The sequence below is a fragment of the Suricata suricatta genome, chromosome X (genome assembly GCF_006229205.1).
Source record: "Suricata suricatta isolate VVHF042 chromosome X, meerkat_22Aug2017_6uvM2_HiC, whole genome shotgun sequence".
NCBI classification, from domain to species: Eukaryota; Metazoa; Chordata; class Mammalia; order Carnivora; family Herpestidae; genus Suricata; species Suricata suricatta.
In genome coordinates, this window is record NC_043717.1 from 19,573,068 (window position 1) to 19,589,652 (window position 16,585).

Here is a 16,585-nt window from a genome sequence, read left to right on the forward strand (position 1 = left end):
CATTCTGTTCTGTCCTTTGCTACCTGCCATTCCCGGAACGCTCAGCTTCCATCTGTGAAGCCAGGGAAATGCAGGCCGAGAGGCTGCTTAACAAGGTCCGAGGCTTTGGAGAATTCTATGACTTAATCAAGAACTGTACTGTGTAAGAGACACACTGCTTCTTTCCCTTTTATTCATTGAGTTGTAAATGGATAGCAACAATTTGCACATCAGTAAGACCCATTTTGTAATTAGCTTTGGACTAAGCATCAAAAAGTATACATTGAAGATTATCACAGTAAAAATGCAGAGCGGTTAGGCCATTCTTTCTGGGAGGCTCAAAGTATGCATATTAAACATACAGAAATGGAGTTAGTGAGTTTCTCTAGGTACTGATTCTCTCAAAAGAATGCCTTGATAGAAAAATTGGGTTTTTTTAGATTTTATTTTTTAAGTAATTTCTCCACCAAACGTGGAGTTTGAACTCACAACTGCTAGATCAAGAGTCACACACTCTACCAACTGAGCCCACCAGGTGCCCCAGAAGCCTTTTGTTTTTTTAAGTGGCAGATAAAAGAATTTTCTTAAGTTGTACCACAGGGCTTATGCATTGATTTGAGAGGAATCTGGAATGTACAATAAGACATTCTCTGATGTGCTCATTCCATCTCTTCTCCAATATCATTTGACCTTCCTCCAAGAAAATCCAAAGAACATACTGAAATAAGGATTCCAATTTTAATTAGAGCATATTTAAACATCTATAAAGTGGAACATCTTGCCTTACATGCCCCAGCATCAACATTTCACACAGGGGAAAAAACAGGGAGGTTCACTGTAGCATCCTGCATCAGCATTTGTTAAATTCCAAAGACATTGAGTTGCCTGGGCCAACTGTGGAAAATCTTATATAAGAGTACTGTGAGGGGAGCTTGTGTCTTAAAAAAAAAAGATAACTCATGCAGCCTGGGGAGTAGGAGAATAAGAGCTTCTCCGTGTCCCTCCACCAACAGAGTTTAGAGGAAAGAACATGAACTACACACGTGACCTTGCACAAGGCCCCCTGGCCTGGTTTTCTCCCGGGTATCATGTCTCTTCCGTTTAACTTACGGGGTCATGGTTAGGGTGTGTACCTTTGTAACCCTGTCTATAATAGGAATTGGCTAATGTTTTTCTATCAAGAGTCAGATAACGAGTATTTTCAGCTTTGAGAATGAGACGGTCTCCACCGCCGCTGCTCAGCTTCCCCGTTGTTGCAAGAGACAATACAGAAACCAGAGGGCATGGCTGTGTTTCAGTAAAACTTTATTGACACAAACAAGAGGCATCATGGATTTGGCCTTCAGGTCATAGTTTGCTAACCTTTGGCCTATAATAACGAAAGGTATAAAACATATAAAATACCAAGCACTTGCTTATTGCTCCGAGTAAATAGCCCCCCATCTCAAAATCAGCCTGTGTGGTCATTGTTTGCCCTTCATGATAAGGAGAAGCCTAAAGGGACCTCTCTTTCAAGAGAAAGTCACCTTCAGTAGGTTTTGGTCCAGACTTCTGAAAGTTTTACAGATTCTGCTGAAAGAATTTCATTCCATTCAGCTTAAATTTATCAATGCCTTCACTTAGGCTGCCTAGTCTCACACGAGCCTCCAGCCTTTTCTCTAAGAAAGTGTTCCTTCCTTAGGACACTTGGTTTCCACAGAGCCTAGATGTTAGTTGTGGTAGAGAAAAGATTCCAGTATTAAAATAGCTAAGTAGGGGGCACCTGGGGTGCTCCGTCGGTTAAGTGCCTGGCTCTTGGTTTCAGCGCAGGTCATAATCTCAGGGTTTCTGAAATCGAGCCCCATGTCGGGCTCTGCTCTGACAGCACCGAGCCTGCTCGGGCTTCTCTCTCTCTCCCTATGTCTCTCAAAATAAACATTAAAAAAATAAAATAGCTAAATAGGGTGGAGATCTGTCACCCCTTACCTCCCCTTGACAGTCCTGGGACCTTTGGAAGAGTTGACGGTGAGGGACAGTGGCTATCTTGGTGATTAACCAGGTAAGGTTTCAAGGTATATAGTCAGTTCTTTTGAAACTGGAATCCTACTTAAAGAGTGTCACTGATATATTCTGGAATTAGGAATACCCCACAGTCTTTGATCCCAGAGAGAGTACAGGTTATCAGTTCATAGAAGTTAAGAAGGTAAAGTTTACGAATTCTGATACTCTTAAAACACTGGTTTATTTCCGACTTCATAGCTGGTTCTGTAAGTGGCTGGACTTCTTTAATATTTATACTGTATCTGATGAGTCAGAAATCCAAAACCACATCCATTTTACATAAACATTAAACCCGGAGCAGCTGAAAAATGTATCTGGTACAGAATTTGCCTTCGTACATTTTCCTTGGGTGTAATGAGTTTGATGGTAAGCAGTCATTTAAAAGTCTGCCTTTGACTCTCTGCTTTCTCTCTGATTTCTTAAGGCCTTAGATTTCTCACATCTCTTAGACGCTCCACACTGAATCTGTGAGCTTTTCATAATACATATCCCAACAAGTTGACACCTAACATATTCCTGTTTTCCTGTATTCCTGCCATTTATCCAGGGCAGTGGCCCTCTGCTAGGCAGTTTCTAAGATGGTACCCAGCGCTTCCTGCCTGTTGGCATTCACTCTTGTACAGTGAACCTCTTCCCTCCAGTGTGGACTGGATGGAGTGACAAAAGCAATTGGATGGTACTTCTGAAATCAGGTACAAAAGATTGTGACTTCTGTTTTGAGTACACTCTCTTGCTTCCTTGCTCACTCACTCTGCCAGAAACCAGCTGTCATGTTATGAGCTGTCCTGGGGGAAGCCTGTATGGTGAAGAATCAAGGCCTCAGTCCCACATCCTGAGAGGAATATATAGTCACGTATTCCATGAATATGTTGCCAGAATACGTATTTGCTTTGGATTAATCACAAATGCTCACGTTTTTCCCTCCTCAAAGAACCTAACTAAGCGTCTCGGGCATGACATGACATGACATCTGTAGATACCTACAAGTTGAGAGGGATTGGACACTACCCATGAACAAAGATGGAACCCAGGAAATGCCGAGAGCCCTTGGAGGACTACGTAGCTCATCATCACCAGTGTGCAGACGGGAAAGGGTGTCAGAGGCAGCTTGCTTTGATGTTGGGACCTCGGAGGGCACGGCCTGTTTTCGGTCCTATGTCCAGAAAGTGGCAGTGGGCTAGACGCTGTTACTTTCATACCCCACTGTGACCCACGCATCTTTCCAGCCGTTGAGGTGGATCGCAGCTGTGCCTGCCACAACAGCCTGGGCTGTGAGAACAGGAGGCTGGTGAGAACATCAAGATTAGAAATGGTGTGTGAGGAGCATCCAGGTGGCTCAGTCGGTTGGAGTATCCGACTCTTGATTTCGGCTCAGGTCTTGATCCCAGGGTCATGGGATCGAGCCCCACATTGGGCTCTCTGTCTCCCCTTCTCCCTGCCTCATGCTCACTCTCTCTCAAATTAAAAAAAAAAAAAAGAAAAAAAGAATGGTATGTGAACCGTAAAGACACGGTGTACACTTCTTAGATATTTTTGCTGACCTGCGTCTTTGTAAGACTGAGGTCTTCAGGAAGAGTTGGGGTGGTGGATGGAGAATGTTATTTCAGCGCTATAATGCTGTGAGGCCATTGCACTTGGTTACACCTGGGAGTGTATAGTTCTCATCCTCAGTGGAGGAGGTGTAGATTTAGCAGAATCTGGGAGTCTTTAAAAAGCCAACCAACAAACACATTTTTCACTTCCCTTTTCTCTACGAGAACCAATGGAAATGGGGGGAGGTTCAGGTGATAGCACCGGATGGATATGTGGAACAAACAAAGTCCTAGATGATTCTACTTCCCAACCCTCCTTGAGCAACACTGACCTGGGGCAACTCATCTTTGTTCTGGTCTGTCACAGAACATTGACTAGACATGAAGATATTTAGAATATTCCCATTTGCTCATGATTTTATGTGTATGCGCTCACATCAAATTCCACTGTTCTTACCATCTACCCCATTGGCTTTGATGAAATTGCGAGCTTGTAACTTGTCGCGGTGACAACCAGATGATGCGCAGAAGTGTTAAATCACTGTATCGTACACCCGAAATGAACCCTATGCTATATGTTAACTACATGGAATTTAAATAAAGACTTGAAAAATTAAATTTTTTTAACAAATGAAAAATAAGTTACAGGCTTGTAGCCCTGCCGAAGGACTTGGGGGTCAACCAACATGTCGTCTGCTGGGTCCGTTAACTCTGGTCTTCGGTAGAGCATGTCCTTAATAAAACTTCCTTTCGTGTTGGAAACCTGCTTGTTGTTTGAGGTCAACATTGCTGCCTTTTCTGCCGAAATACAGACCCATTTGGAGAACAAAGTTTTGCCGGTTGTTCAGTGTATCCAGAACAGAGTTCTGATAGTTAAAGTGTACAATGCTCTTGTACACCACAATGATGGCTCTTTTTAAACATTAGGGTAATTTTGAAAAATTGCAATAAAGTCATTGTAATTCATAGAGCATGCTGTAATGCAGAGATACGTGTAAAATACAATCTGTGTACCTGATTGCAGGTAACAGAGTTAAATGTGCCAGCAATTTCGAACACAGTTTGATATTTCCTATAATAAAATATAATGCAAAAAAAATTAAATATCCAATATCAATGGATTCTAAATGGTTCTGATATTTCTTTTTGTCCTTTCCCATGAAGAGTAATTTATTTCCCTTTTTAAAGTGTGGGCAGAGTGATTACTAGCGCACTGTAATGTAATTGTGTTGCATTGATAAAATAAAAATTGTCCTTTATCTGTGTCCTGATAATGTTCAATTTACAGGCTGGCTTCTCTGCCACCTCTTCAGTGCTTTGAGTATTCCAGCTCTCCTCCCTTCCTGCTCTGAGAGCGCACAGAACTGTTTGAAATCCACTGGTACAATTGTCAAATCAATTATTCATTCTCTGCAATTATGCTCGCACAAAGAACATTTTGCTGGTCTGAATGATGATTAAATTAACAGCTATTCCAGCTGCCTGATAACATCTAATAGAATATTCATAAGCCCAAAATGGAATGAATTATCTCCATTAACTTCATCATGCTCACTTAATTACATGCTTGTTATTGTATTTACACCTTGTTAGATACCGCTGAAGCTGATCCAGTGGCTGGCCGGGGATTGGAAGCGTCTGTCATGGGGCAGTTGGAGCGCGTTTTGTAGGAAATGCTATTTATTTTAAATGCTCCACCTGCTGGGAGCCGAGGTTAGTCAGCAGCACTGAGATGAATTGGGAAACGGGGTGTAAAAAGAAATAATGTGCTTCTGACAGGCTCCGTGGCTTTTAAGTTGCTCTCATTCAGCCACTTCACAAAAAATTATTTTATTCCATCTCTCAGTGATGATGACATGATTGCTTTTGGGTAATCATTTACCATTCTGATTTTATTTTTTGAAGTAAATTGTCTGAAGTAATAGGTTCTTGGAATTACAGCGTGCCTTGCTTTTTTCTTAGAACTTTATTTAAGCTTGTCTTCCAGCATTTAACCCGAGTCCCCTCTTTCGTTTGATCTTCTAACTTTATTTATACAACAGTGCTTAATGACCCTGCACAATGTGTTTTTTCCCTTCTCTGCACCCCCCCCCCAAAATTCTGTCCAGTGTGGTTGACAGTACTTTTTATAACCTCAGCAAGGGGCTGCATGGGCAATTTTCTTCCGACATGACAAATACAAACACCCCCAAACCCAGCCCTGATAGAATCACTTCATCCAGTTGAAAGGAAATTTTTGATCTCTTTCAAGGTGACTCTTTCTCCACTGAAATGTGGGAACGGGTGCGACTCTCCCCTTCTGGTTTTCGCTGGAGAAGCGGCATCCTTTACATCGGCTTGCCCTGGCTCCTCCCTTCTCCCATCACCCTCTGCTCTTTCCCACACTTGTACTGACCAGCCCTTCCTGGCGGGGGGGGGGGGGGGACCTGCAGCACCCCCATCTGCTCGGAGTGTGAAGGGTCACTGTTCACCACCACCAGGCTGCAGCAAGCCTGTGTTTATTGAACATGAACCAGACCAGTGGTGGTGAGAATTATAATCACTCTTCTAAATACTTGTCAGATCAGCCTAGTAGAGTACTTGAGCTAAACCATGGATATTTTATTCTGTTTAAAGGCTATATTTTGGTATCAACAAAAAAGAAGAGAAAAAGAAAACCGGAGATAATGATTTAGAAGTAGGAGTGGAGCTGGATAGTGGAGTAACAGAGAGACTCTTCAGCCCTTAGAAATATGTTAACGTCTAACATGTGATTTAATGGGCAAAAACAGACCTCTGGGCATTGGTTAGTCGGAATATGCCTCCTTCCGTATGCTGAGTGTGCCTGGCACTGTGCCTTGTAAAGTTGTTTCTAAAGAACTGAATGGAAGATGATATTTTTTATTTCTCATTTTGAGAAGTGTTTATGTACTTGTTTAGTTTGGGGCCCTGAATGTGTTTGTCTTTGAAACATGGCTGTCTCTTGAGATCTTTCAGATACGTGCATTGCCCAGACTCGGATATTGACTGATAATCAGGAGAAAGCCAGCCAGGCTGGAGGCTCTAACAGTTCTCCATACGTTCGGTGGTTTTAAATCCTGAAGGCTGAACTCGCATTGCACTGAGGGGGGGAAGAAGGCTATGGATTAGAACCGGTGGGAAAGCTGAGAACTGTATAGTGGGAAGCCATGCAATTAAAAAACTGACTGAAATTATTACCTGATTTCATAATTGACAGAATATTTAATTCAGATATAGTAAATTGACACACCTCTACACAGAGACAATTATGACTGACTGTATAACACCTGACAGAATCAATTATAACTGACTGTTGTTTGATACCTTTGCACGGAAATAAATGAAACAGACATTCAGAACAGAGACGGCTGCTGCCTGTGTGCCTAAGCCTGCCTTAATTAAAATAAAACAACCAGTACGTGATGTTAAAATGTCTTTGCCTTGTGGTTTCTGGTTGAGTGTGTTTCCTGGAGTCCAGAAGGGGTTTTATAAAGAGGACCAGCCGAAAGATGTGTGGTTTACTTACAAGGAGCCAGAATATCAGAAGTTGACATGGCTTCCTTAGATGGGGGAATTCTCCCTTTTTCCAAACAGTTCTAATGTTTGATTGGATCAGTTAACTTTTAAATAAAATACTTAAAGACAGGTTCAACCTGCAAGTGATGATCTAGCTCCTCCCATAGAGAAAATACTGTGACTTGCCTGATTTTGAGGTTTTAGATTCTAATCAGAAGAGACCAACTTTTAAATTAGCAGTTCATTTTAGTGCCTGATAAAATATTGTGGGAGTAATATCCAGGCTAACTTGTTTTTAATTGTTTTTATCGGGGTTGGGGACAGGAGATTTTGGGGAATCGGCATATAATCCTAAGGAATCAGCATGTAGAAAGGACCTACAGTGAGCTGTAGGTATGTGATCCTCAAAGGTTCTTCCCAGGAAAAGGGGAGTCGCGTTGGGTATTAAGCTGAGTGATTTCCGGTGACAGCGCAGCCCACTGGAGTATATTTTGCTGATGCACTTGTGTCTAGGAAGAGCATATCCTTCTTTAGTTGACAAAGGTTGGATTTTTTTTGTGCTGATTGTTGAGACAGCAGCAGCCACGGCTCCTGGCGTCTCTGTGGACTGAGGTGAGATGGTCTTCTCTGTTTCTTGACCAGTGACCTCTTGGAATCTTGTAACAGTTGTCTTCACTGGGTACCTGACGTGCAGTGACTCTGCCAATGGCCCTTTTGCCGACTCCCAAAAACAAGAGCAGGGAGAAGGAATCTGATTTTACTGGCCTCGTTAACTGGTTTCCACCATTTAACACCGGTGTTTTCCCTTGAGTTCTACAGTGGTGGGTGTAGCAGTACAGGAAACAGGATAGTGGTTTCATGTGAAGCCTAATTCGGGGGGCCTAGGTGCCTGAAGGGGACTGAGAAGAACCACAAAAGAAGGGGTGAGCCCTTTCCCCCTGTCTGCACCCCCATCTGACGCGCCTGTGCCAGCTCTTGCAGTTCTGTTTCCTAGAAGACCTTCCATATGTTATTGATTAAATTCTCATTGGGGAAGCAAGCGGGAGCTTTTATCTGCATGTCTAACTGGCGCGCAATGGCGCCTTGGCCGTATTGACCGGTTATGGGATATGCCGGCGGTCACACTTGTCTTTTACGAAGAAGAGCACCAAGTGACGCTGGTTGTCATTCTAACTCTGCTGTGTGGCAGCGTAAATAGTCCCCTTTCTAACCAACCTGGTGGGAAAAGTCAATATCCCATCAGCAGAGGAGGTAAACACATCAGGAGCAGCGATGCCCTCTCCCTTCCTCCCCTGCTCCTTATTCCGGCAGCTCTTTAAATGTGCTCCCCAGTCAGCACCTGCGCTGTGTCATTCACAGGCGCGGGGTGCCGGCCTGCTGCTCCGGCCTGCGGGAGGCGGCCGCCGGCTTGGGCCATTGTTGTGTATGCCCAGGCTCGGATAATTAGAACTTTCAAAGTGTCTTTCTATAGTGGGCCACTGATGCCTCCCCTCTCTCTCCTCTCGCCTCTCTTTTTCCACCCCCTTTGGGCATTTAAATCCCCTCCACAAAACTTTTTGTTGTTGTTTCATGAAAGGCAATTGATGTAATTTAGAAAAGGTTGTGGAGAACAAATGCGAATGTGTAGCTAAGGAACAAAAATCTTGAGACCCAGCTTTAATTTTCCGGGTGTTTGGTAGACTTCAGTGTTGCTCTGTTGTTTCAGTGGGGTTTTTCTCTTTGTGTTTGATGAATACTCCCTTCCATGTGCCCTTCCCAGTAGCCTGTTCACAAGCCTGTTCGGGGCACCTGGGAGCGGGGACAGAGTAGGGAGAGGGGGCCCACAAGGGAGCCTGACCTCCGAGTGTGGGCTCGGGGTTCTGGCTACCTGGGCCTGCAGATCCGCATCCCACATTTCCAGCTCTGACCTTGGGTGAGTGACTTGACCTCCCAGCTTCTTCGGCCACCAAATGGGGATTTAAAAAAAAAAAAATGTGGACTTCTCCAAACACCTCACAGGGTTCCTGAGCGGCTGTGAACCAAAGCTGTGTCACTTAAGCATCCTGGGCAGGGTTGCCTCCCCTAGGGATCAGCCTTATCCTCAGAAGATCACACTTCAGTGTCTTGGCCCTACAGCTCCTTGAAATGAACTAAGTGTGCAAGTAGCAGGCAGTGGGGCAGGAAGGAGGGACCTTCTGTGTGACTGGCAGTGCCCTTCTCAGAGTGGGAAGGCCAGACCTGAATGGGCAGAAGAAGCAGGAAGCGGAGGAATGAATGCGGCGTGCCCAGAGTCCACAGGTACACGGTGTGGGCAGAGAAGAAAAAGCAGCCTCACCGACGGACAGGTGCCCTCCAGACAGCCTACCCCTCACCTCTTCCACCAGAGGAGTTTTGAGTAGCAGAGGGACACAGACTGGAGGGCCTGAAGGAAGCTGACTAGGCCCAGCTGCTCCTGGGATTTGACTGTGGGAGGCTCCTGCTCCTCTTGAGACCATGTGTGTCCTGCCGCATCCATACTTGGCATTTGGTCGCGTGCACACGCTCGACAGCGCTGCCAGAATGGTAGCTGCAGGTGGAGATCCCCGTGGCCGCTGCCCATGGACGTGCACCTGCAGTTCGCACCCATGGACGGTGGCTGTATCCTCGGCACGGAGTCGGCTAAGAGCCGAGAAGCGGTAGGCAGGGTAGAGGGACCTAGGGGACTCACCCGCCTCCCGGCAGGGCACTGCCCCAGGTGTAGACCAGCAACGGGACCAGGAGGACATCTGAGACATGGAGGTGCAGACATGACCCGCACCCTCTTCTCTTGTGCTTGATGAATACTGAATGGTCTCTAAAGACGCTGCCTCTGAGACTTGTAATCCTTTTATTTTTCTTTCTTTTTAGATAAATGGAAGAAGCAGTTTTTTACCCCCAAAGTTCGTCAGGACTACCAAAAACTCAAGAACACGGCAGAGCAGTTCTTATCCCGAAGCGGCTACTCTGAAGTGAACCTCAGCAAGCTCTTTGCTGATTGCGCCGTGAGGCCCTGAGGGGGCTGGCGAGGCAGGCAGCAGGTGGGCGAGCGAAGGTCCAGCTTCCGGGCGACCCCATCGCCTCCACCATGGCCCTGACCACTCCCCCGACATTGCTTTTCGTTTAGGACTGCATCGTGTGTGTGTGTGTGTGTGTGTGTGTGTGTGTGTGTGTGTGTGTGTGTGTGTGTGTGTGTGTGTGTGTGTGTGTGTGTACGCGCGCGCACGGCTTTGGAGTGGACTTACTAAGGTGGGGGGACCACAACACTATTTCATCTACCCAGTATCAGAGCGTAGTAAGAACCTTCCACAACATATCGTGTGCTGTGGAAACACGGCCTGGAGCCAGCTTCGCATTTGGGACTGCATTGCTAGGGGAGAGGTCAGGAGGGACAAGAAGGTAATTGAGAGTGGCTGGAACACAAGGAACCCCACGCGTTGCCCCGGGGCCTTCAGCAGAAGCGTCCCCAGAAGGAGATTTATGAAGCCTTGGTAGGAGCACTAACGTTTTGCCTTTTCACACGCCAATTAAACCCAGTCTGAACCCTCGTGTGGCCCCAGCCACTGGCTCCAGGAGTGGCTGTCCTTTTGAGTCTGGCCTTTTATAGAGGTAGCCGAGGAGGGGGGGTTAGGGAAGCCTTGCGTTTCCTAAGCAGATGAAACAGAGCTCACTTGTTCATTGAATCGCTCCAGCATTGCACACACACATGTACACTGGGCAGGTGTTTTAGACACGCATTCCTTTTTCCCCCCCTAAGCAGAAAATGCAGGTAAAGGTTTCTACAGTCGGAAAGCACATTGGAAATAATTTGATATCCTATAACATTTCTTTTCAACTGTGTAGAGGTTGGGGCAAGGATCATTGTGTTGTATTCAGAAGAAATTGGGAGGAGGTTTGGTTAATTGGCCCTGGTGCGGGGTTTTTTGTGGGGGTTTTTTTTTTTTCATTTCTTGAGAACAGTGCCCTGTTTGCCAGAAGCCACATCTATTTCAGTATGGCAGCCTTTCCATTCTTACATTATATGTAAGACTATACTATACTAACAGAATATATTTCCCCTGTACACTATGCTATATTTTTTTAAAAATCGATCTGTTTTTCGAAAAGAAAAATGTGCTGTGCTTTTTTTTTCCTGCTTAAATAAAGATATTTGAAAGGAAAGCAGTTGCAGTGAATCTCCATCAGGTGCGAAGAGCTGGCAGGAGGTGGCAGCCAGGAGCAAGGCGTGACTGGAAGCCAGCCCCTTCCGGGACCTCGGCCTGGCTAGGAATCGGCTCCGAGAGGCCCCAGTGGTGTGTGTCCGAATGCTCCGAGCAGCGTTCGGGGGACTTTCTGTGGACTTCGGGTCCTTTAAGAGATGACGTCTGGTTTCTCGTGTGCTGCGCTGACTGGGACCGCCCGAGAGCTAAGCCAAGAGCCCAGTGGTGTCTGTGTTTGGAGAGAGTAAGATGGATGGCTCCTGGGAGGAAGGCCACCCAGCACGGACCCTAGTGAAGACCGCTTGTTAAAGCAGTCTTCTCTCTTCGTTTGTTCTTCTCTTTTCTCTCCCCAACTTTCGCCTTTGTTGCTTATGTCCAAGTTCTAAGTAGAGACACTCTGGGTGCAGGGCCCTAAGGGTAAATTACTGAATACCTTGGTACCTTAGGCTCCACAGCCTGTCAGAAGTGGGAGCAGCCACGTTGCTTGAGGGAACTAAGGGGGTCCTGTGGTATTCTTTGTTTCTGTCATACAAGGTTCTAGAGGTGGTTCTCTAGTGTGGGCTTCCGGAGCCCACGCCCCCACGTGGCTTTCCAGAGAGGACATGTTTTGCTTGGTTTCTGGAACCTTGGGTAACGGTAAATACGAATAGAGAATTATCCTGAACTTAGTCATCTAGAAACTCCGGGAGACTCAGATCGCTTCTGACTGCTCTGTTTCTCATCTCTACATCTAGAGAGTAAACGTTGTGAGGGCAGGAACTGTTTCTGTAGATAGAGAGTTAGACGTTTCATGGTACAGCGCCCAAAAAAGAGCCCATGCAGCAGTCGTCTTATTCCAGTTTGTCACTCCAGGTTACTGACAGGGCTCTTCTGGGAGGCACATATGGAGTCCAGAATTTTATCCAAAATTGAAACTGCAACGTTAAAGAAGAATTCCAGCGGGTCTCTCTGTTAGAACGCCGGCACATAGCATGCTCCCTTTTCTCTGAGAAAGGATTCTACTCCTGGAATTTGTCAGAGGACGGGCCGAGTGCTGAAATGCCACCCACTTCTTTGTCAGGGGAGCCTCCCCATGTGTCTCCATAGGCTCCCGGGCGTGCCTCTGAAGTCCAAGTGCTAACAGTGAATTGGTGAAACAAGCCAGGGTCACACTGAAGAGTGGCAGGGCCTGTCCAAAGGGAAGGGGCTACTGAGCGCCGCCTGGAGGGATGGGGCGCAGGACCGGCACACGCCCGTTTTCAAGAGAAGCCAGGAATCCAGATATTCCTTGAAGTGTCTCCCTTTCTCAACTTGGCAACAAATTTTTTACAGTAAAGTTTTGAAGGGGCGCCTGGGTGGCTCAGTCGGCTAAGCCTCCGACTTCGGCTCAGGTCATGATCTCGTGGCTTGTGGGTTCAAGCCCCACATTGGGCTCTGTGCTGACAGCTCACAGCCTGGAGCCTGCTTAGGATTCCGTTTCCCGGTCTCTGCCCCTCCCCCTCTCATGCTTTGTCTCTCTCTGTATCAAAAATAAATTTTAAAAACATTCTTAAAAAAGAAATTTAAAATAAATAAAGAATAAAGTTTTGAACGCTGGGCCAGATTCACTAAAGCTCTGGGCTAAGTTTTATCTAGACCAGTTAGGAAATGGTGCCCTAGAGGACCCTGGCTCCCCTCACGGCCCATGCCTCTGCCAAGGGCACCTTTCCTGTTGAAGTTAAACAGTAGCATCTGCCTCTGACAGGGTGCACGTCTATCTTGGACACCACCTGCTAACCCTCAACTCTCTTTCATATAAAGGGGCAGACGGGAGGCCAGAAGTTGGAAATCCTACACAGACCATGTTCAAAATGTGAATTTATCCAGGAAACGGATGGAGTTGCTCTTGTGACCCTTGCCCAAGACATGGGGGGCTAATCAGAGTTCACAGATTGGAGTTGGGGAGAGGGTGCTGAAAGGGGACGAATTCACTCCCTTCACCACCACCCCCTTCTCGTGTCCACACCACTCTTCCCCCCACAAGCACACCTCAACACGCCTTTTCAAACCTGTGTAGATCCGTTTGTAGGAGACGCAAAGATCAGGGAACTCCAAAAACAGATTTTCCTATCTTGTTTTAAGAAAAACACACCAAGCCCCCAGGTCCTCTTGTCCGAACACCCAGCCCCTCAATCAATGCTCCCTGTCCTGGACTTTAAGCCACCTTGTCTTTCCCTCCCTTCTGTCTCTCCCCCTCTCTCGCTCTCTCTCTCTCTCTCTCTCTCTCTCTCTCTCTCTCTCTCTCTCTCTCTCCCCTCACCTAAATATTTCTTAATTGAACGGTTTGCTGTGGAGCTTCCTTATAGCAGTTTAATAGATTAACTCATCTGAGCCAGCCTCAAATTTCAGATTAAAATTCCTTCATCCCGAAGGCAGCATTATCAGGTTGTTGGAGGCTGTTTTCAAACCTTGGTTTTGAATAGCAGCGGCTCTGCATTAATTTAACCACTAAGCTAATAAGTAGGTTTCGTTTTGTTATGCTAAGCTTTATTGCTTTTCTTTTGATCAGAATGGTGTTGTTGAGCAAAGCAGCAGACAAGGCATTCTTTGATGAGGGAATTAGCGCTCCATTCTTCCTCTATTATTCATAGCACAGTGGAATATGTAAGTACCTGAGGGTGTCAAAGGAGTGCAGGTTCTATTGCAAAGTGCTCGCCTTGTTTCTCTCAATAGCTGACTATGAGATGATAAACCGCTTAATACACTGTGCTAATTGGATGAGAGCAAAAAGAGATGGGAATTAAGGCGAGGCAAAAGGAGAAAGTGCAACCAGCCTTCAATTCAGTCTTTCACCACTTTACCAGCACCAAAGGAGGCACAAGCTTTCTATAAGCAGACTAGAGGTTTTGTGCAGAGATAAAATGAACGTGTTAGTGGATTCAAGTAATACACTAATTATTGCACAGTATAAATACCACTACTGGTTTTATAACAGGGAGGTAAACTTCTTTTGAGAGGGTTATAGGATTGCTTGGCAGTGGTGTAGAACCTAATAAGGGCCCAGAGTAATAACCCCCTGGATTAACAAAATTGCTGCTTGTAGAAGTATGATTCAGGCTTTTACGAAGATTTCCGGAGAATGAATAAAAATGACTGAATGACATTTCTTAATGTATAACTGGTAATCGCTACCTTTTCTTTAAGGGGAAAAAAATGTATGCTTCAAACTGGACCGTTAACAACGTCCAGCGACAACACAACTTTTTTTTTGAGAAATGCTGTTGCCCTTGTTTAAGTGGCAGCCTCCCCCCCACGCCCCGCCCCCCCAGCCAGCCTTTCCCTGGCAGAGACACAGTTGCTCCGCGGAACGGAATTCCGACTCCCTCTCTCCGAGTTCCAAGATCCCCTCTCTGACTCCAGGGAAGACCCCCTTCATCCAGCCACACTCACTCTTGTGTATACACATGCACACGTGCTCACCTACACATTTTTCCTCTAAGCGCAAGTTCAGCTCACCCGTGTCATTTCCCTCCCTCTACCATCAGCCCCCTCTTCCTTTCCAGCAAGATCTCCACACTCAAAACGACACGAAAAAGAGAACTACGGGTGCCTTGTCCCTGGGTTTTACAAATCCCAAACACTCATAATAAGTGTTTGCCCCAGCAGCGGAGGGGGAGGGGCTACTAGAAGACAACAGTGGGACACTGGCTGGCGTCACCACCCGTGACTTTACGCAAAGTCTCAGTTTCAAGTCCCGAGTCATCCCAAACCTTCTCCAGTAGTGCCTCTCTCTCTCTCTCTCTCTCTCTCTCTCTCATTCCTGTACCCCGTCTTCCCCACCACAAGCCTACATTGCCCGCCCTGACTGTCCGCAGTCCAACCATGGGACGCTGGTGACAGAAGAACACAGAGAAGTTAGTAGGCCAACTGCTCCCTTCTTCCAGTTCCTTCCAGGGCCTCATCCAGATCTGGCTAGCCTGTCTGAAAACGCAGCAGATTAACTTTCCCCTTCGCCTCCTCCTTCCCACAGAGGCTCCCAGTCACTCCTCATCCCAAGACGCTGTAGGGGTGGCCCTGGGAACGCAGGTGGTGGGGCTGAATGCCCTCGGTGTGCTAGGGGACAGCCATGCACCCATCACAGGGGTTCTCCTGAACTCCTCTGCGCTCCGCACATCCTCCTCCACGGTGGAAGAGGTTTGCTTAAGGTTGGGGGGGTCAGCCGCTCCCAGCATTGTGACCGCGTTCCCAGATATTGGGGCCAAATTGGGTTGCCATTCATTAATAATGCTCACAATAAGATTAAATCATTCTGGAAAATCTCATAAAATCCCCCTAAGTACGCTCCAGTGGCTCTTTCCAATCCCCATCATTCAGCACTTGGGGAGGTTTGGAAGGAGAAGAAAATTGGTTTCTTTGCTTTTAATGCTGCTTTGAAAAGATACTCAGAGTTTGTCATGCGTGACATGTCACATGTTTAATGTGGACTTGCTGGAAGTCAGGGGTCTTTAGCGTGTGATATTTATGGGGAATATTAAGTGCAGAATGAGGTCCCTCCAGCTGGGGAAAGTTGAAAGAATAGGAGGCCCAGGACCGGGCTTGTTTGTGGCATCAGAATGACATGGGATTAAGAGTTTGTAAAACAAGGCGAGGGGTTCTCATTGGCCAGTAATAAATGTAATCCTTGGAGGTAATTTCACGCAATTTGCTTCTGCTCCATGGAAGGGTCAAATGAGAAAAAATGACTTAAAAAAGAGTTCATTAACAGGAAGAATAGTACTGTTTCTCGTATACCATCCAACTGGCAGCCTGGAGGGGAAAAAAAGCCGTACCTAAACAAAAAGCCAAAATCGACGGAAAATTGATATTGACCACCAAAAAAAAAAAAAAAAAAGCCTCTCCCTCACGCTCTTCCGGCATTACCCCATCCTCGCTTCCAAACTCCAGTGTATCCCTGCCCACCCCCAGGAAAGCGGCCTTCACCACAGGAGATCCTGTGCAGCCTGGAGGTTTGAGACACTCGGATCGCTGTCCTAGAAAGTTCCCGCCGGCCCGCTAAACTCCAGGAAGGAGTATGTGGTAGCAACGATCGAGGAGAGGTGTTTGGCAGCCTGCTCCCCACGCGCCAGGCAAGCCGGGCTCCGGCTTGCAAGCCAGCCCCTCGCCGGCGCTGGGTGGCCGTGACCCACCCGACGGCCAAGGGGCCGGAGAGCAGCCTCGGCCCGTGAAGCCCCATGGCCGCTCTCCCCACAGTTCCCGGAGGACGGAGTCTCCGGCTTTCCGGGCCGCGTCGGCGAGCGGAGGACGCCGGGGCCTGCGCGCGGCAGCTGCCGGCCGGGTTACCCACCCCGGAGTGGCCGCCGACCTCTA

The 16,585-nt window shown here is 46.8% G+C and overlaps 1 protein-coding gene across 2 annotated transcripts in view; it reads left to right on the forward strand.

Moving 5' to 3' along the window:
• POLA1 (DNA polymerase alpha 1, catalytic subunit) overlaps positions 1-11,252 on the forward strand; it is a 302,841-nt gene extending 291,589 nt beyond the window's left edge. For both annotated transcript variants that reach the window (XM_029930723.1, XM_029930724.1), the window contains one exon: positions 9,933-11,252. In XM_029930723.1, the coding sequence (XP_029786583.1) occupies positions 9,933-10,078 (146 nt within the window). In that variant the 3' untranslated portion in view covers positions 10,079-11,252. The remainder of the gene's footprint in view (positions 1-9,932) is intronic.
• Positions 11,253-16,585: the final 5,333 nt, after the last annotated feature.